At 43.3% G+C, this 21,414-nt stretch overlaps 3 protein-coding genes across 3 annotated transcripts; all 3 read left to right on the top strand. All coding sequences in view use genetic code 11, as the record gives it.

Moving 5' to 3' along the window:
* Positions 1 to 1,290: 1,290 nt before the first annotated feature.
* EGR_01194 (Autophagy-related protein) lies at positions 1,291 to 3,608 on the top strand (the record flags this gene model as incomplete). The annotated part of the gene is made up of 4 exons (XM_024490443.1): positions 1,291 to 1,645; positions 1,715 to 1,872; positions 1,948 to 2,162; positions 3,317 to 3,608. The coding sequence occupies 4 exons, from the start codon at positions 1,291 to 1,293 to the stop codon at positions 3,606 to 3,608; spliced, it is 1,020 nt and encodes a 339-aa protein (XP_024355262.1).
* A 433-nt stretch (positions 3,609 to 4,041) lies between these two features.
* Positions 4,042 to 8,366, top strand: EGR_01193 (hypothetical protein; the record flags this gene model as incomplete). The annotated part of the gene is made up of 7 exons (XM_024490442.1): positions 4,042 to 4,125; positions 4,478 to 4,552; positions 5,487 to 5,567; positions 5,648 to 5,761; positions 7,488 to 7,774; positions 7,813 to 7,980; positions 8,060 to 8,366. 7 exons carry the CDS (start codon positions 4,042 to 4,044, stop codon positions 8,364 to 8,366), a joined length of 1,116 nt encoding a protein of 371 aa, XP_024355261.1.
* Positions 8,367 to 11,764: 3,398 nt separating this feature from the next.
* Positions 11,765 to 21,047, top strand: EGR_01192 (Phosphatidylinositol-3,4,5-trisphosphate 3-phosphatase and dual-specificity protein phosphatase PTEN; the record flags this gene model as incomplete). The annotated part of the gene is made up of 8 exons (XM_024490441.1): positions 11,765 to 11,823; positions 12,944 to 13,387; positions 13,609 to 13,783; positions 16,175 to 16,424; positions 16,508 to 17,361; positions 17,431 to 17,574; positions 17,726 to 17,985; positions 20,906 to 21,047. 8 exons carry the CDS (start codon positions 11,765 to 11,767, stop codon positions 21,045 to 21,047), a joined length of 2,328 nt encoding a protein of 775 aa, XP_024355260.1.
* Between the last annotated feature and the right edge of the window lie 367 nt (positions 21,048 to 21,414).

Genomic DNA, 21,414 nt, shown 5'->3' with positions numbered 1-21,414 from the left:
TGCGATTGGCATCATCCAAATATATTTTTCCCTTGAGAATGCAGACATATTGCAGAACAACTATTGTTTGGGCACTCATCGCTTGAAATTCAGTAACAGAAATGCTTGTACTAAAATCAATTTAAACCTGTCTGTGTAAGTACATTACCAAATTTTCATCCAGAACTTGTAATTAATGATGGGAGGAGAAGGCGAGAATGTCTGATATAATCAACTACTTGGTTGTCTGGCGTCTAGCGATGTATGACAATTTCATGTAGCAGTAAAGTGTTTCTAGTCTATAAGAGGTAATGAGAGCAATAGCAGCTCAAAAACCCAGAAACCTAAACTTTAGGCATTTTTAACGATAAGGGTATTTGTAGACGTGTCTAGCGGCAGGTTTGCGGCACTGCCACAAACCGATTGGAAAGCTAATGCTTAAATAAGTGGTAATTCAGAGTTCCTCCTGAACGAAAAAATAATATGTTTAATGCATTCCAAAGTACAGCTATACATGCCAAGTCTGTGGCACTGTGTAGACCCGCACTATTTTCACCTCAGTGTCAGTTTGGTAAGGAACAAAACCGAAAATCTGGTCTCCATACCTTGCTCTTTTTAGCGGTGGGTTTTGGTAAGGGGCCACTTTGTCTTGGCTAATGTACCTCACTGGATGGACTGTCCTCCGGGCCTATCAGTAGTCCTAATATCTTCTGTTTATCAAACACATATATTCTACTTGAGTATTGTGTTTTCTCTCGTCTTTGGAGAAGTTCTGGGGCGCTAAACTAGTATCTGTTTTAAATTAATTGTAATGCCCGATAAGTGGCCTTTAATGTAAGGATGGGGCGCAAAACTGCTCAAAGGTTAAATTTCTGGAAATACTGGGCATTGAACTGAAAGCTTAAACAGACTATCTTCATCAAAGGCCAAAGAAACCGAATTTTGGAAACCTAGGCGTAATTAGGAGGATCTGAACATATGCAGAAATACTTCGGGTGGCAAGTTAATGCCACCAAATACTTGAGTAATAGTTACCGATTCCAAACCTTTATACATAAAATAAGTCTATTTTTACAAAAAAATTAACAATGTCGGTTTGTATTCAAAATCTAAAATTTTAAAAATCATTTGATTACGGTCGCTTGATAAATCCCACACAGCTTAAAATTCATTCGTTTGAGAAAACAATTTAAAAAACCTTTTTTTCTACAAATTTGTACTTTCTTCACCCAACTTGTCCGATTCTGCGGGCTACGCTTATTGTTGATAATTTTTTCCTCGTATGCTTTTGCAGTGTGACTTTGTTGCGTGATGGATGCTCTTCGTCAAACCATCAGTCGAACGGCTCTTGGCCTAGCTGAATATATAACACCAGTTCTGAAAGAATCGAAATTCCGGGAAACTGGCGTTATCACTCCTGCTGAGTTCGTAGCTGCCGGGGATTTTTTAGTCCATCATTGCCCAACATGGCAATGGTCCGGAGGCGAGCCTAGCAAGGCTCGATCCTACCTACCTTCAGAAAAGCAGTTTCTCTTTACCAAAGGAGTCCCGTGTTACAAGAGAGCTAATCAGCTGTTTAACATAAGAGAGGACTCTGATCAAATTGTGGAAGAGCATGATGTTGAGGGTGGCTGGGTTGAGACATGCTTTTTTGGCAATTCAGAAAGTTAATATTAGTAGTTAATTAGATTTTTTTCGTACCTCACTTTGAGTTCTGACACGCTTTAAGTTTTAGAAGCTGATTCAGCCGAAGTTGATAGTGAACCGGGAGCTTGCGGTGATGTTTCCGTCGCAAAGGCAACGGAATGCACCGAGAAAATTAACGATGATGGGGAGGATGAAGAAGAGGCGGAGGACTTGGATGCATATATTCAAAGTGGGATGCTTGACGAGGTTTGCTTTCTTGGTTAATGGCGTGATTAATAACCACATTTCTGTTGCTAATTTGGAATGCTTCATTTTTCGTAGACTGATCCTCAAGCCATTTCTGAGAGAATTTGTCAGCCTTCGAAATCTTCTGGTGCTAAAGATGACGCCTTTGTGGGGAATGGAGTACTTCAAACGCGTACATATGATCTCTATATCACCTACGATAAATACTACCAGACTGCCCGCTTTTGGCTTTGTGGATACGATGAGCATCACAACCCATTGTCGGAGGCGCAAATGTATGAAGACTTCAGGTGAATTGCGTTCTCCTTTGACATGCTTTGTGATTACTAGTGTAAAGTGCTATTTTTGCACTTGAATTAGACCCTTTGGGCTCTGGAACGTGTCCTAGATAATATATCCTATGCTACTTGGATTTCACGTGAACAAAGGCATGATATACCCTCGTTTATTCCACCTGATTTCCGCATTAAAACCTAGTTCTGCACGTGAAACCCCAACTTCCTTTGAGTTTTCCTGCTTGTAAAAGCTATTAGTTCAACTTGCATTAAACTCTCGTACTCCTCTGCATAGGTCCGATAACTTTGATGCCTTTTACTTGATATATATTTCGAATTGGGTCCTTTGCTGTAATAAACTAGTTTTTCCATCTTGAAAGCGCAAGCCCGTTCCACCATCGCTATGAAGCATCTTTTCCTATGTAAACTGGCTCTTATAACCCTATGTGATAATCCAAGACATTCATCCTGAAGTATATTTAACACAACGCACTTTCTCACATTTGATGAACACTTAAAACTATATCTTTCTCCTCCAACATCTCTTAGGTTCAGCAATTTTGGACATAAATGTGTTTAATGTATTTTTGTCCGCAAACAAAAGCTCTTCGTGATTATTTGGCATCATATCATTTGTAATAGTATTTTGGAGTTAAAATTCATTATTTTTTTCCGTCACCATCAGCCATTTACAATGTCATGTGTAAATTCTAAAATCGTGTAACTAGGTTTCTTTTCTCTCTTGAAAGCCCACTTCCCTTAAAGGAAGCTTGGTAAAGCAGATTAGCAGCGATTTTGAAATCTGATTACCTTTTTTCAATGCTAATCCAAATCTCCACGGCGATACTCTCTGTTCAGTACCCAGAAAATTTTTCGCAGCGTCGGCAAATTTCGGACTGTAAAGCCACATAAGTCATTTTATTTAAAAAAAACGCACGGAGCGTAAGTTAAATACAGCAGAAATAACATTCTATTGAATTTAGCACTAAAAAAAGTCTATGAATCTAATTTGGCACTCCTACTGATAATCTCCTTGATCTGTCGAGTTAAGTCAGTTATCGGGCTGTTTATTTAGATTTAGGCATGCTTTTTACCAATACTCGGTGTGTCTGCTTTCACGATCTGTGAATCCTGCTGTGTCTTACCTCTCTTCTCCCTTACACCTTTAGTCAAGATCATGCGAAAAAGACTATTACAACAGAGTCACACCCACACCTTTCCGGAGCTCCAATGCCTTCTATCCATCCCTGTCGTCAGGCGGAGGTGATGAAAAAGCTGATGGAGATGATTGAATCCTCCGCCTCCAACCCTTCTGTTACTGCCTCCATCCCCACTGGAGGTGCAGAAACGTCGGGACGTCAGTTGGGAGTGCACCAGTACCTAGTTGTCTTCCTTAAGTTCGTTCAAACTGTCATCCCCACCATTGAGTACGACTTTACCCGCAACTTCAAGATCTCCTGAATACGCTCATTTGTACGATAACTATGACCTGTATGCTCCCATCTGCAAGTCGCGTTCACAACGCGACACGCACGTCGTCATTGTGTTATTTTTTTTCGGCCAAAAATAGATGTTCTCTTTTACGTATCTACAAACTTTTCAATACTTTTTGTGTTTCAGTAGAGTCAGTAGTTCTTTCACTTGTTTGATATGCTTGCTGTTTCTTAAGTGAAAGCTTGTGGTTTGTTTAAATTGTTTGGACCGCTTGAAAGCTTAGTCATTGGAGTATAAATCTGTGCTAATGAGTTGATTATGTAATTTCCTTGGTATTTTCGCTTCGCTTGCTGGCTTTGACCAAAATAGTTCAATTGTCACTTTCAACATCAATTAATCATAGATACCTCTTTTTACTAACAGCTTTATTCGTTTTACACGGGGCTTGCAGTAGACCGCCATGGCAGAGCAAATGGATGTGATACCAGCTGCAGGGGTCAAAACAGTCTCTAAATCTCAAATCAAGACTAACTCATCCGTCACGGTAAGTTGGGAAGACCGATACTCACCGACACTTGTGATCACTTTCTTCATTGCCTGCATTTTTGGATCTGTTTGGGGTCATCGGCGGATCTCTCGCTTAAATGCGTAGGTGTCTGCATTTGAAGATGTAGGGTCCCCGCATCAATTATAATGTCCCTCCCCAACATTGATCATTCAGTCAGGCGCATAGCCATAAAATCACCGCCATTACAAAAGCTCGTAAAAGTTTCATCCCTTATCACCTACTGTCCGATTGTTTACAATGCACACTTTTTATATATGCATCAATCAATTCGCTTAAAGCTTCCAAAAGCTTGTCCATCTTGTTTATGAATGATGCAGTTTGTTTATAGGATCCATTAGCTGACAACGAAATATCTTCAGCTCACCCTTCCGCGGATCCTTCAAAATCCTCAGGCCAGGTCAATGTAAGCCAAGATTTATTTCTTGTCTGTTCTTGCCAAATGTTGAATGCCTATTGTGTGCGCAAGTGATCCTTCAACGGCTCACCGACAGTGTTGAGGTCTATCGGTGGTCTTGTAATTGGTCTGTTTGACACAATTAAATAAGCTGCTCTTATTTCGAACTAGTAGGTGCGCTGATCTTACGGGTATTTTTCTGTCAATTGTTGAATTGATAAATAAGATGGAAGCCGTAGCGCAATTATAATGACCGCGTTATTCTGTTTCTAGTAACTTAGTGAAACCTTATCTTCTAGGTAGGTGAGTCGATTCCTGGCTATTCTACCTCACGGTCGTGATACAACTTCACATATCAATAGTTATTGAGGCATTTATTAGGTACGAGATTATACTTCACGCTAATTTAGTTCACCTAACCGGGTTCTCCAATATGATCTGGTTTAAACTGTCATATTTAAGCCCGCGTTTGTGTTTTCCTTTGTTTACATCATTACATTCATTTGTAGTTCAGTAGGATGATCCGTGGGTGATGGCCATTTCACTATATCCGTCGGTAGTCTATTTTTTCCATATTTGCTACTTGAATGAAGGGGTGATATTCGACTATACTTTGGTGGATGGTTACTTGTGTTTCATTGAAAGGTTCTTGATTTCCAAACACGCTCGTTTTAAATGCTACCTTTCGATTAGAATATTCTGAATTCGTCACCAGAATATGCTAATTTTATTCTCTATTCTCTTTGTATCGCTACGATGGAGGTGAAATAAGTGACGAATTGGAGATGTAGTAAACTTAATGTTTAGTAACCATCAAATTTGAAAACCTACTCCCGTTGCTGTTAGTTTCCCTAACTTATTTACGTGGCCTCAACAAATCTATCAGAGATTGCATTGTTTCTTTCGTCTAAATATGGGATAGCTTGTTTTTTCGTATTTTTAGAATTCGGAAGATAACTATAGGCCAGCTGAAGCATTAATTGATTCCACGATTCTCTCAGTCGACTATCCAGCTGAAACTATGGTAAACATCGGCAATCAGCGTTTCCTTACTCTCTATCAAATATCAATGCTCTATTGCGGATCACGTTTCTTTTTTTCAAGCCCTACTTCGCCCTCATTTTTCTTCACTTTCAGGACTTGGAAAATGAATCCGAATCAAAGGTAGCAGCCCCTGATTCTATGCGTCTCTCATTAAAGCAGGGGACTGATAAGGTGGTATGTATCACCACTGTTCCATAACTCCTATTAGTTCGGTACTGATGCGAGGACATCGTCAAGCACAGGAATCTGAAAACAGCTGTGTCACGGGCGATGCTCGAGTCAATGCAAGGCTTTTGAGTTCATAACAGAAAGGAACATGTTTTTGCACTTATTGTGCTACAACTTCCTTGGCACCGTTTGAGTGATACTTTGAAAGCTTAGGAATGGGGAGCGTTTGTCGGTACTACTGAACTTTCCTGGGAGGGTCCTCCAAAAACCCTCTTGGTACCCAGAGTGCGTTAACTTTTTGAAATTGCAAGGACTCAGGAGTGATTGGGTTGAGTTCGCCGTTCCAATGGAATGATTTGTTCCCCACAGTTCCACAACAATTTACCTGTTGATCGGGCGTCCAGAATATGGCAATCCGTATGCTAGCTTATTTTCAATGGAATAACTGTGGAGGTTGTGTAGCAGGCCTACACTAGTCTTTGAAGGTTCGATATTATTCCTATCACTGTATCGTTCTATACTTGGAGTTTCCTGTGTGGATAGATGTCTGCGGCCTGGGGCTTCACGCCTCGCCTTACGAGAACATTCGTTCATTACTACACGTTGCATGCTGCGAAGTCATTCTCATTCCTATTTGGTAGTGTCTGAGTTGGATTGGTCTGCAAAATACACGTCGGTTATTAGTGTGTGATATGATACACTTCCTCTACCTTGGGTAGTACCAGCATGGTAGCATCACTTTTTCGTAGCTGTAAAATTGAGTCCCCATTTAGTCCTAGTCCTCCTTACGCAAATGTACTGAAGGCCTGTGAAACTAGTACCATAGCCCCGTGACATTAGTACAATTGTCGGTCCGTAGGCAGGTAAACTGTCAATGTATTGATATCTACAATTAAAACAATCGCTGCTTTGCTACAAAGCTTTATCATGTTATTGTTTACCACAAAAATTGTACCTGAACGTCATATTCGGTGTGGTCGATGACTAGCTCTTCCTTTCATCTCGATTTATGTTTCTGATTGGCGCACAGCGGTAGGTGTAGCTAGGACCTAAGCTAACTTTTTGACATTGCAAACGTTCGTGAATGGGTTTATACACGGAGAGATTTGTCATACACCAGGCTATGCGTCGATTATCCGGAATTAGACGTTCTAAGCGCTGAAATTTTTCGAGAATGGCTACCCTAGGCTGGGAGCCACCAAGATCGAGATCTTTGTTAACAGAAATACGATCGTTTTGGAAACGTTGACACCCAATCTCGGTGTGGCTTAGTATTCCATCATCGCATTGTACCTGAAGTTACCTGTACCCGTCGGTATCCGTGGTTTCGAATTTTATTTTCTTGTCCGTAAGAGACTTAACGCGCGCATTCTCATTGTTGCCTACAAACTTTCTTAACAGTCCCTGTGTTGGGCTATTCCGAATCCGACGCATGCGCCGGCTATTCATATACGACGGGGTACCCTTGCCGCCCACTACTCCCCGGAGCACCGCCACGGTTGTTTGTAAAATTATCAATCCCAGTCTGATTTGAACACTTATTGTGCTTCTCAAATCATCGAACTAAAGTAGTTTTTCCTGTTAGTCGCATTCCTGTTCTACAGGAAGTACCGAAAATAGACTCTTTAAAAGAATTCCTAGCGCCTGCATTCATGGAGCCAGTACCATAGGGGTGAAGTTTCTGCCCAATTTTAATCGGAGTTTTGTTAATGGGTGGTTTCTTAATTTCTAGCAGTCAACCAACGCGTCAGCAAATGTGGCAGGTATGCCTTGCGCTGGAAAATCGGTTCTCTCGAACGCTTCGTCGACAAGTTTGTCAAAAGAGAAGCGAAAGAAGAAGCAAGTCTGTCGCAAATCAGTAGCTTCGACTCCATCCACTTCCTCCGCCGAGGTCAGCCGACTTAAATTTCTCAACCCGGGAAAGCAGAACGAGGATCTCACACTCAGCTGGAATCACGGGAGTATCACACGTGGCTTCAAACGCCAACACACACTCCACATACAAGGGACTGGTGTTGCGTAAGCACTCCTTTTTGTACCTGAATTGCTCTTATCAGTCAGACGTCCGCCTCTGCCGCCGCAGAATTGGATCGTCTGCGATTCATCAATCCAGGACGTCAGAATACCGACCTAAAACCTATTAATTGGATGCAGGAGGGGGTCTACATGACTCGAGGTCATCGGAGGCAGATGGAGCTTCATGCCAAGCTCTGCGAAGCCAACAGGTTGATATTCGCTCTCTAACTTGGGTAGTAAAGACCCCATTTCGCTACTACTGCATTTTTCGTCGAACCTTTTAAATAGTTCCGATCCACCGCTCTACGACTCTAGAGGTTTACTGCTGTCGAATATGCAGGACAGATGCGATTGCATGCGTCCGGACTGTCCTGGATGCTTCTTGCCCTGTCGACGTTGTCATACTACTAAGTGTGGTCCACTCTGCCGCATTATGCGTAACTTCCATTACGAGAAGGTGGGTTTCGGTTCTCTCCAGCGACGATTTTGTCGACAGTGGATTTCTGCACTGGTGACATGCCTTGTGGATGTAGAGTGGTGTACGAAACCTTCACAGGAACGTAGTTTGTGTGTATCTGCAACCGCTTTTGATTAAACCTAGTTTTATTCCCCCAGTTACTAACGAATGTGTCATGAGATGCTGAGGTCTAAAAATCCTTCATTCTGATAGGGTGAAAGAATTGGTAGCGCGGAAAAATGATATATCCATAGTTGGTTTCTTTAGCGTTGCTTAGCCGCACTGCCGAACTTGTAAAAGGCATCGATCTTACGTGTCTTGGTTTTATAAACGACTCAACAAGTGCGTTTTTTTCACTACTGTTTTTGGTTAATGATTTGAAAGGCGTAGAGCTATTTTACATATTAATGTGAACTTCGGTACATATTGTTCTTACAGCAAATTCTCACCTATTTAAGGCGGAACTGTATATTTGAAAACCCGTTACCAACTGAACAGTTGAAGACTGCAGACCAACTCAATATTTCACTTTGTAAATGTTTGTATGTAATAATATTGCTTGTTTTTTCCCAACAAAATAATAAATGTCTTAGAGCCTTCCTTGAATTTAGCTTCTGGTTAAATGAAGATCCGACCTTTATGGCTATCTTGATGTTCGCTCCACTTTGTGCCTAACTCTTAAATGACGCGAGGAAAAGCGTCTAGTAGATCCCATTGATCATAAGCAATTCGGGGCAATTTTTACGGAAGGTCGTCCACATCTGAATTAGGTGCGCAGAGTGAGTAGCGTTGAGCGTCCTGTTTTTTCAATATGGCTACTCTGATTGTCATGTCTCCATTCTGGTGTTCTCTTACTGATGATGTGTGTGGGTTATTTGGGTAGCTTTTGTGCAAACCTTTCATGAAAGTGCGTTCAAATTGGCAGTCACGTGGTCGCTTAGATATTTGGAGCCAATATTTGGGTCCATATATGTCCACACACTTCTGGTATGCTGGATAGTTCAGGCACTCGTGTTATTCTCCAATGGCTAAGCTAGCAAATATGCGCGAACAGCTTGACGCAGATGTTTCATTGTGTGCCACAATCCTACGGTCATCGTTAATGTAAAAAAGAAGGCGAAAAGATGACGCCTCAAAGTGCAAACCGTAGCTTCTCATCTTGAAGTTGCAAAATAGTTGTACACGTGTGATATGTTAAGTGCTTGGTTAACTCGCAGTTTTGGTAACAAACCAGCTAGGACTTCACTATTGTGCATCCATCGGGTGGCCTGGCCTCTTGGCCATGTCCTTAGCCCCAAGCCCTACAGTACGTCGGCAATATATATTCTGCCCAAGTGCTATGCCTTCTTTCATCTCCTGGGAAGTCTTGGGGAGCCACAATACGTACCCGGTTTCCAGAGCGTGAACTTGCCATTCCAGTTTCTGCTCTACAGAGTTCATGGGAGCATTAAGATTGGAAGTATGAAAATCGTCATTCCACAACACAAAATGCGGCTAGTAGCAATCCGGTCCGTCCTTATTTCACTAAACTTTAAGTATGGGATGAAGTATATTCAGCTGTACAGACGATATTGTTAAGGTACTAACCTACATTGCTTAATGATGCCACCGGATTTTGAAAATCCCCACTCCTGTATACAACCAAAGGAACTCGCATATTTGATGGCTTTAAAAATACGTGTATTTCTACGGCCTGAATTTTAGGGATTCTTAAACTTTGAGCATTGATTCGAACCTCCTAGATGATGCTTACGGACTGATGTATGGTGATGATAATGAGCTTGCATCGTAGGAATCTTTTACCTTTATTGGGTAAAGATTGATCGGCCCTACTTTGAAGAAGTTTCGTTTGCATCTGTGAAAGTACTAAATGCAGCTTGGAACATTTCTACTTCGATAACATATTACAAGCCTAATCTTTGAGCTCCTGAGTCTTTTACGATATAGGTTCTCTGGAATTGTTAATCCAAATTATTTTTTTGTCTGCCAATATCTCCAGTATTTATCGCAAAATGAAGTATTGTATCACCACTAATGGTGAAATAATGGTAATAATAGTATTAATATCCAATGGTAGAGGATTCAGTACTTATCTATTCCACTTCTGCTTACACTCTCTTGGGACGGTAGACTGGTAAGAGGGGGCATCTTTCATTAGAGAGGTGTTACAAAAGTGTGCAGGAAAACGAGGTTATATGAGTTCAGGGTTTGTTTCCTCTTCAAGGGTCATTGGTGTTCGCCTAGATACGGGGATCGCATATACTGACGGCTTCTCAACTAAAGAGGTACAGTCAAACCAGCACATATCATACTGCATTATCTGTGGAAACTTTCTACACTCTCCCGAACTTCCTCATACATGTAGAAACTCTTCGGCGGCCACAAATGCATAGATCTGAGGTCAGGGTCATGGTTTCCTAGCCGCCCTCCACGCCAGTAGTATATGTAATACGATGGTGATTTGTTCCTCGGTGTTGGTGAGGCGCCACTTTGAATTAACCTTCTTGTATCCCGCCAAGTAGGCTGGCCTTCGGGCCATGCCAGTAGCCCAGACACCTTCTCTGTGCTGAATATACATATTCTGCCCGAGTATTGTGCCTTCTTTTGTCTTCAGGGAAGTCTCGGGACGCTACATATATGCCCTTCCGTACTACTTTGAATGCCGATAAATCTTGGGGTAAACGAACCGGTCTGTGTACAGTATAAATACAGTACATACTAAGTATAACTTGCGTGTGTAAATTAAGGTTCTGTGGAACTTGGATATTCTAAACATCACATGTTCATGTAGTTCATTTTTAATCCGCTGTACCAAAGGCATCTCATATGCGTAAAATTTCATATTATACTTACTCTAGTAAAATATATTGGAAACAATTCCATTTCTAATGTGTACCGGTTTTCTCTTGATGTTTGGTTGTTTTGAGCCCTTCCTCATTTCAGTCTTTAAGACATTGTCCGCTTTTGTATCTGAATGAGCAATTTCGCTTACTTTTCTCGGCGCTTGCGGTGGCCGAGCATTTTTGAATCTCTGATATGTGGGGTTTATTTTAATAAATCACTAGACGATGGCCTTAAAAGGGTGATGCAATGGAAGCATGATGCTTATTGGATTTGTCATTTCTACCCAATTAGTTCGTCGAAGTGTACCGTGGATATAGATAGGTGCACCAGTACGTTTTGCGTACGACTCTGGTCTTCGCTCGCATCCATAACAGGTGTGTTTGTTGTGCTGTGTTTACTGTTATTTCTTGTTAAGTTGATGTGCTAGTGAACAAACAATATTCAACCTAGAAGGTTGCTTGGTATTAAATGCTGTTCATAGGATTCGTTGAAAATTCCGCCACCAAGCAAAATAATGTCTTGGAACGTTTTGTCCATGAACGCTTCTTTATGCTTTAGTCAGGGAATTCTGTGCTTATTTGTCTTTCGATTAAAAAACGAGTGTGGGGCTTGTAGACTCTTTTGGATTAATTGCGTTGTATTTACCTTTAGTGAGCTTGCGATCAATCCAAATAATACTGGCTAACTAGCAGATGCCGGCCTTAAACGTATTGTTGCGTCACACCATTAGTGCGCATCTAGCCGTCTTTTGGTCTGCTTAACAGTCCTTAATCGTTTCCTAAAACAGTCGATTCGCTTTTGAAGAAACTTGTTCCTACCTAAAGAATCTCGTTGTTACGACTGTCTCGCACCACCGTTATTGAGTGGGATCAAATTATTCATAGGATCTGAGGTAATTATTTTTGTGCTCTTGTTTTAGTACCACACCAAAATTAGTCAGTGTCTGCACTTATTCGTTTTTCTATCTTCTTGTCAGGCACCGTTTTTGGAATTAGCTAATATCTTTTGTGACCATTAGGCGCTGCTTCTATTGAGTACTGGACAAAATGTTTTGTCAGTACTTACTTGCTTTGTACGGCTGCTTAGCATCGCAGCTGCTCTACTTTGAGTTTATTCCCTTCGCAAAGTAGCACGTTCAAGTCTGACATTTCGCAATTTTTAAGTTATAATTTTGAGTTGTCATGATACAGGCACAAAAACAAGGGCAGCATTGCCTGGCTAACTTTTCCACTCGCTAGCGTTGAAAGTTATATGGCTAGCCGGTAGGCTGGATTAAGTGGGTCGGAAGTGGATTGCACGCCTCCATCTATTGGAATTTTGTTTTTGCTGCAGGCTTGGTGCCTGTGTTACCCAGTAATGCCATTCCCACAGACATACGGCCTCATTGGTGGACTGTAATTTTACACTTTTGTACCGCATTGACCCTGTTCACAGACACACGACCTCAACCCTCCGCCATTGCTCCCCCTCCACTCTCCTTAAATGATCCATTTTTTATGGCCCCTTTGTTCTGCTCCGTCTCTCCTGAATCCAGTGTGTGTGGGAAAGTACAAGCCCGCCTCATAAATTGCTCTCCGTATTCTCTATCTCTATGGGAGCGGCACTTTCCCGCCTATGCTTGCTACCATGGTAGTAGTGATAGTAGTGACAAGCATCTTCACATAAAGCTGACAGTTTAAGATCACCAATTTCTACGAATTAGTTTATCTTGGCTGATTGGGTACACGTTGCCTTTAAAAAGACTCATGTCGTAATACATTGTTTAGGTCTTTGTGGTGATTCCCTCCTGTTCTATTGTTAAAGCCCTCTGAGATGGTTGTTGTGGTATTATCAAAATTTGTGCATTGACGATGTCTTCTGCTACTATTTAGGCAACGAAAAAGGAAGAATTGTATGTGGCACACCAAAAACCAATCTTCATTGGCCTCCACGGCCGCAACCGTAGGAACAGCAACGGCGGCCGCGTCTGTTGGTGGTGGTGGTGGGGGGATTGTCATCTGTAGCGGATCTACCGTGAGCTCAAACACCTTTTCAGATCACCATCAGCAGCCTGTCCCGACGTTTGAAAATCCCTCCTTCCCACAGCAACAGCATCCTCCTGCCAAAATGGTCAATCGTCTCAAGTCGCTGGTGAGTAAGAAGAAAAAGCGTTTTCAAGCTGATGGTTTCGATTTGGATCTCAGTTACATCTCCCCACGCATTATTGCCATGGGCTTTCCTGCGGAACGTATCGAGGGTCTCTATCGCAACCACATCGACGAGGTCTCACGGTTCTTTGAGATGAGGCATAAGGGCCACTACAAGATTTACCATCTGTGAGTTCTTTCGCCGCTGCGTGAATGTTCGATCCTACCTCTTATAAATATGAAATTTTCGTGGAATTTCTGGTCTTAGAATTGCCTCGAGTATTTGACAATTTGATCTTTTTCGTGTGTCAACGTATTGTTTACTCCGATGAGACGTCCTCAAGCCACCAAACCTATTTTTCTGTCTAAGTTTAGCCGGGAATCCTTTAAATACCACCCTCTTTTTTCAGGTGCAACGAGAGGGATTTCAATGAGTATCGCTTCTCGGGGCCAGTTGTGCGCTATCCCTTCTCCGATCACAATGCTCCCCAATTTGAGCAAATTCTTGCCCTCTGTCAGGACGTCATGGAGTTCTTGAAACAGCATCCCGAGAACGTGGTGGCTATCAACTGCAAGGCCGGCAAGGTTAGCCAATGCTTTGGGCTAATTTCCTAAAGGATTGGGGCAGTGAAGCGAATCATCACTACCACCACCACGTAATCAAACAGATATTGTGAAGTACTATTACCATAGCGTTAGTGTGTGTGCTTTTTTGCACCAGTGCGGAACATTTGGCATGCATAATGTGTACATTTGAAATACGCATCGTGCTGGGCTTCCTCGAGCAAACTCAGAATATGCGTGTTGCACACAATGCCCCACTCGCCTATCGGGTTGGTGGTGCACTGGTCCCATCTTGGATTGCACAAAGTCACTTGTTTCCCAACGGCACTCTCACCATTTGCGCTTTTGGTGTCTTAAAGAGGGTCGTTTTTTTCGTATCCTCCTCGCCACAGTCGTAATTCTATTCGCATCGTGCGTACACGCTCTTGCTTCTGTCTTCCAACGGCATTTGTCTGTGAAAGCTCCCTTGTAATTATTGGGGTCGTCGTCAATGTATTTATGGTCACGCGAAGCATTGCGGAGAATGCTTTCCCTCAAAACAGGTCTCTAGGCTCTCACGTTTGCGCAATACTAAAGATAGTTGTGAAAACTTTGAGACGCACTTTTCGAGATTAAAAGTCGCGGCACCCCGAGCCGATTTTGAATGCGAAGTTAGTTAAAATACCCTCTTATCAGTCTTGCACGAGGAGGAATAAAGTCATCGAATTGTTTGGCCGTGAGTGAGAGCGAGGGTAGGGTCAGGGTAGCAGGGCTAACTACTACTTAAGGGTGTAACTGCGGCGCTTGTGCGACCTTATCTCCAAACTGATGTCTGTATTTGCACGAAGGTTTCTAAATTAATTTTTACTTGTGCAAGCACAGTGCAGACTTCATGTGCGCACGAGTGTGTGTGTTTGAATTGAGAGCCAGTGACCTTCGCGGCCTACACGCGAGACCAAGAGAGGGAGGGTAGGAGCGAGCCAACGGGCGAACGTCAGTGTGTACTTTTAATTTCCAGTGCATGCGTGCGTGTGTGTGCGCGTTCCCGATGCACTTCGGCGATTGGACCAGTGCGAGGCATGCGCGCGTATATCGACCGTCCAGGCTATTATGCGCGTCCGTGTCTGCGTGAGGTTACGCAGCCGTGTCGACGTCGCGTATACACACACGCGCGAGCTTCTGCAAGGGTGGGGGCGGCAGCGGTGGTAGCGGCCATGTGCCGGTCAGTGCCACTGCGGAGCGTGCGTGCGTGTGTGCTGTTTGTTCTTATGCTCTCTCGGTCTCTTAATCAATGCTCTCCCTCTATCACTCTCCTCCCCGTTTTCGTATTCCGTGCGCACAACAGCGTACGCAGTTGTGCGCTTCGTCTAGTCGTAGAAGTGCATGCAATACACCATGCTGACAAGCCCGAGGCTTCCACCCTCTCGCACATGCGAATCCGTGCAAGTGGATGCGCGCAGTACGGCTCTCTCTTTCTCCCTCCCTTTACTCCCCACTCACGACGCTAAAAGTGCATATACAAGGAGCGATAGGCCTTTCGACGCACTAGGTTATGCTTTTATATGGGTGTATATTAGTTAAGCCTATTGGTGGGGTTATGCATGTACGCAAAATATTTGGCAATTTGACTTTTATGGCGTGTTTACTGTAAAATACAACCCTTGCAAACCATGTATTCTGATAAGGATGATTGATGCCTAAACTGCAACCTCTACTGCTATTGCCTGATTCGTCTCTCCAACTGTTCAGCAAGCATACGCAGATTCGGGCCCATGTTTTATGGAAGCTCTCGTATTAAAGTACCCATTTATACTTTGAACTCTGAGTTAGGTTCTTGTTTCAGCTGAGCTGGATATGGCTTTATACGCAGCTGAAATTCACTTCTCAATATTCAGCGTACGAGAAAAAAAAATTAAGTTTGTATTACATTTTCATGTCAGATCGTTTCGCATATCAGCTTCAAAAGTTTCAAAAATACTTTCATTTTTGCTCAAATAAACGGTTTGGCTCTTGTGCGTGCTTGCGAATTTATTCATGATCCGTGATTCTGCCCTCCATCGTAAGCTCTTTCTAGGATGTACTTTAGCCTCTCCCGCATGTGATGCTAATGTGCTGGAAAGATGGCGTGATCTTGTTGCTGTACCCTCTAATTATCTGCCTTAGGTATGACTTGGAGTACCCGTACTTTTGTCATATTAGCCTAGCAGGCATTAGTTCGGCTAGGCCATAAGTGATAAGTGCTACATGACACACCTGCAGTAATTTTAATGTGGGTGTTCCTCCTGTGACGGTTTTCAAGCCTGCGTTCTTATGTGTGGATTGCCCCTATGCATCTCAGTGCCTGCTCCCCCAAAGTCACGCATCGACCCATATTATTTAAGGCATTGGTACGCTGGTGCAAAAACTTTATTGCTAAGGCCTTATCCCCTTCAGGGCCGTACGGGAGTGATGGTGTGTGCGTGCCTGATGGAACTGCAGGAGGCAAGGAACGCCGAGGAGGCGCTAAGGCTGTACGCAGAGAAGCGGACACGTAACGGTCAGGGTGTGACCATCCCCAGTCAGCGACGCTATGTTCAATATTACAGCCGTCTCCTCTCCTCCGCCCTCACCTATGAACCCACACCCCTTCGTCTGACTACTATTCGCATTGAGGGCCTTCCGCATCAGCTTCATGGTGCACAAAGTAAGCCGGGCGTTTGCTCATGCTCTTGCTTTTATGCCCTAGTCTACTCATCAAGAGCGCATCGTTTTTCTCTTCCTGTCCAGGTTTCGAACTGAGTATTTCGACTTACGAGAACCGGTTGTCAATCAATCACTACCACGATCCCACTTCAATGGAGGAGGTCTCTCATTCCCAGGGCAACTCTGTCACCCCCATTACTGCCGCCGTAGCTACCATCACTCCTGTCCCTGCTGTCAGCGGTACTGTTGCTGGTACAACAGACAATCCCGACTACGACTGCCATCGTCATTCAGACGTGACCACATACCAAATCCCCTGCTCCACCCATCATAGCAACAGTGGTAGCTACCTCATTCGTCTTGACGAGCCGGTAACTGTGTTCGAGGATTTCAGGATAAAGATCAAGGCCAAGAGTGGTGTGCTCACCAAGAAGATTGGCCAGTGTTGGCTTAACACCTTTTTTATACTCCTGAATGATCCTGCCACTACTCCTACTGCTTCTGCCGCTAGCATATCTTCCACTGCCGTCACATCCACAGGCTGTTGCTCCACGTCTGATTCGAACTCTGGTTCTGGCTCTTCCTCTGATTCCTCAGCTTCGACAGCCTCTTCTACCTCTTCGTCGGTACGAAATTCTCCGCCTCATTTTACCAGAGTGAATGAGGAAGAGGAGGAGGAGGAGTTGGTGGATGAGGAGGAAGAGGATGATGAAGAACTCCCAACGCTCACCTCGAATTCCACGCTTCTTCATCCGTCACCACCTCCTTCCTCTCCTCCTCCAATTATTCCTCCCAATCATGCAGGTTCCGCAGTAATGATGTGTCGCAGTTCAAATCCCTTCCGTTTTGCTGCTTCAAAGGCTGGCGTCTCTATGCCGTTTATCTCCATTCCAAAGAAGGATAATGGGCCCTCGTCCTATAGCAGTTACACCAAAAAGGTTGGTTCTTGATTGGCAGCTCACATAAGCCCATAATGGACAGATCAATTGCTGGTTTTTTTCTTCCAGAGCTCTCCCAACGCAAATCTCGTGCTCGCTCCCTCCATGTCTACTCAACTGGCTACTCCGTTAGCGGTAAGGGTTCTCGAGTTGTCCCAAACCGAACTGGACGCCGCAGCCAAGGTCAGAGGCAAAAAGGGAGAAGAGTTTAAGGTGTGTGATAGATTGTACCATTAAGCTCGCGACTTCTTCCGTGTGTTCTGTATTTCCCTCTCTGTGTGTGCCTTGTACCAAACGCCTACACACGTGTTTTCTACTTCTCTTTCCGGGCCACCTAGTTAATTTATTTGGTTTCGCGCCGCAGGTCCTGTTCGAGTTCATTCGTGAAACGCCCTGCTCTCAATCGGTTTCGACTTGCAGCAGTGTGAACTCTTCGAATCCAACTACCTCTTGTTCTTCCCAGAGGCCAGTGGTAATGGACCTGGCAGGTGTGGAAGAGGTGATGGAGGTGGAGGAGCGGATCAAAGGTACCACCTCGCTGCCTACTACCTACCTCCAGCATCACCACCATTCCTTCCATTCTCCCGCTGAATCTACGACAAATCAAACTGGTGCTCTGGTCTCGTAACACAGCGATTTCACCCCTGCTCTTGTCTTTTTGTCTCTCTCTCTCTCTCCCAACCACCGCTGTTTGTACATATAGAAAAGGAAAAGAGAAGGGAGAGGGCGAAAAAAAAGATGGTGATATGTGGGTCTTTCAGTCCCATCACCCTGTTCTTGCCTTCTTTCATATCATTTCTTTTCCTCATCTCTCTCCGGCTCTTTCATGTTTCTCCCTCCCTCTCTCCAATTGTAAATATTCAACTATCCCGTGTTTTCCCTTTGGTCTCCCAAATCCAAAGCTACGCTCCAAAGACGCCTAAACCGTCCCATTCTCCACTGGGCTGTATTCTTCCTTTTCTCATCCTCACCTCTATTCTTTCCTTTCTCTCCCTCTTCATCTCTTTCTTGATTACACCTATAATGCGTGTTCAATGTGACTTAATTTTGTGTGAGAATTAGGATGTGTGCAATGTACTACACTTTTCACTTTCTGTACTCTTTTTCAGTATTGGTTCTGGTTAATGGGGTGGACTTGGCCTACTTTTTGTGGCGTTATCTTGCAAGCTGGACATACCACACTTCCTCGATGTGCTTGAATTTGGCGTGGTGGACGGGGTGTTTCTTTCTCTGTGCAATGGGAGTGAGGTAACTCTTCATCGTGAAAGCCTGTGAATGGTAGCAGCCAAAGCATGTGGGTCTCGTTGTCGTCCGTTGATTTGGCTGCAGCTGCATTGAGGCATTTTACGGCCTGGTTGAGTCGTGGAATGTTCCAAATCATGAGTTAATTCATTACTTAGCACTAAAGGCAAGCATTACAATTGGGAGCAGGGCGAGATGGAGGCATGTTTGGGGTGTTTTCCCTGGCGACTTAGAAGTTATTTGTTTAGCCAGCTCAATGAAGCATACTTCTTGAGAGCTGCTATTCATAATCAGTTGGGAGAGTTTCGTCTACTTTCAAAGTGACGCGTTATCTCGAGTAGGTGTTAAGACGAGGAAGTTTCTTCATTTTTACCTCCTTATTTTAGGGAAGCAAATCAATTCCTTCATTGAAATCAACCCCTGCAGTCTTATTCGCAATACCTAGTGTCAATGCGGGATTAAATTCACCTCAAGTGTTACCAAAAAGAAATGGTCCAACTTTGGATTCATGTACACTACCGCGCGCTGCACAGTTAGCCCAGCTGCGCCCTGTCAGAGGAAGAGCTCTACGTGTTTTCCTCATCCCAAAGGGTTGCTTATTCACTCGTAGAAATAGGCATTTACCAACAGGGAATGCTGGGGACCGTATATTCATGAAATAATACATAATTCTGAAGAAGCTATCAATATCGTACAAAGATCCAGTTACGAAAAGCGATTTTGGATTAGCAATAGAAGTTCAACAACAACATGTCCCTGCTTTAGGTGATAATCCGCGCTATTAGTTTAGCATGTGTGAGGGAAGTGTGACTTACAGGGTCAAATGCATTGCAAGTCATTCACTTATCTCACTTTAAGCCTTGTATTTTTTATTGGCTTGAACAAGGTTGAAAATAAACATTGCATTGCAGTGTAATGCCATCTGTAAATGAAAAAAGTTGTAAACAAAGATTGCGAAAAAGATAACGCTCTAGACGTTCGCGCACATCTCCACATAGTTGTCACGTCCCGATCTACCTGCCCTGAACCTTGCGGCCAAAAGTGCTATGCGTTCCTCTCCGCTCCGCAATAACTGCTTCTTAAATCGTGCCACAAACAGTTGGGTTGAGTTTAAAAATTGTCAATGATTTGGTGTACGTCACGGTTTTACAATGTCCTAAGTACATTTTGCAAGAACTAATGACACTTGGCAGCGCAGCTAAACAATGTATTGGCGGTAATCAATTCGCCTTGAAGATTTTCGTAGCGGATTTGTTAAGATATTGAGGAGATCTGACTTCTAAGCGATGATACCGCAGTTGTTTCAGTGTAACAGAAACCAATTCTTGATACCTAGAATTGTCGATTTCTGCTTTAATGTATGGATTAAACTAACTGAAAATGTTGCGCAGACAGTTGCGATCCGTTTCGCTTACAGACAAATATGTGAAATTTGTTCGCTCCGTTGCATCGTTTTCGATGTATCACCAATCCAAGATTTTCACTTGATGAGCTAAAAATAAAATTTTGCTAGCCATTAAACTAGTTTACCTCGTATTCAAGGCCGCTGGATCTTCGACAGATGTGTTACTCCATAGTTATGTTTCCCCTGAGACGGGTTATCTGTTGAGCCAATCACATCCTTTATTTTAATGCTTATCTTAGGCGGCATCAAAGCAATGTATTCTATGGTACAAGGTTAGATATTGAACCTAAAGGAAGACAGATAGATAGTGAAAGACCCAGTTGTGTCATCCTTTACTGTTCTGTTTGTATAATTTAATACATTGCTCTCAATTTTTACTTTCAGGGTAGTTTTTTCAGCCCTGAAGCCTAAGACCTTAACCCAATGAGTATAAAATAAACTTTTGGTGGTACTTTTACCCAAGTGGGAACAGTTTTATACTTATGTGCAAGCAGGTGATAGGAGGGTTAAGCCTAACCGACACGCAATGTCAAATTCCGCACAGCTGAAACAGAAAAGTACCTTTCCGGGTAAGGTTAGCGTGCACTAAAGTGGCATAGTTTTGTGTTTTTAAATAGAATCAGCACGCCTAACACCCACCCATTAGTGGAATTTGAATTCAGTACCTTAATCCAAATTGCTATTTGCTATCAAAGAATATGGTTGAATGTGTTCCTAGCATCTTCTCAAACCATAAAACCTGTACGGGCTCACAGAATAGAACACAAATCCAATAGCACGGCTAGTAGAATAAACTTATTTGTCTTGAAGTTCAAACCCCAAAGCACCAGATTGAGGTAGCGTTGCCCTAATCCGGTAGTTGTTTGTTTAACTCTGTTTTGACAACTTGTCATTTAGGTGCTCCGCCTCCGGGTCATGCGAGCAGCCTCCAGGCTCTGCTGCACGTCGAAAATACTTATTCGATCCGAGTATTATTTATGCTTCCGTCTTCGGAGAAGTTGCGGGGCTCTACACTACATCCTTTATTTCGGTTAACTGAGGAATTGGAGCATATTGTCTTATATCTCCTCAAGCATGAGTTTGACCAAATATAAGTTACACTTTGCCAGGCTTCTCTGTGGTTGCTGGAGTGATGCGTAGTGGCGAGTACCAGATGCGGAGCGAGACACGCCATTTGTCATTGCACACGGCTGCTCCAGTGTTGACTGCATAATGGGTGTTTGTAATGACAAAAGGTACAACCAATGAGGAAGGCGAGACACCTTGTTGAAAGTTCCTTTTTAGATCACCATTACTCAGCTGCTTTGGCACAAGTCCAGTCCACATTCATCTACAGCCTATACTTATTTATCAATATCCTCGATTATGCAGATTAAGTTCCCTCTTTTACTATTATTTCTTTCTCG

The sequence above is a fragment of the Echinococcus granulosus genome (assembly GCF_000524195.1).
Source record: "Echinococcus granulosus chromosome Unknown EG_S00004, whole genome shotgun sequence".
Lineage (NCBI taxonomy): Eukaryota > Metazoa > Platyhelminthes > Cestoda > Cyclophyllidea > Taeniidae > Echinococcus > Echinococcus granulosus.
The sequence above is the reverse complement of the archived record's forward strand: the minus strand, read 5'-3'. Positions and strand labels throughout refer to the sequence as shown.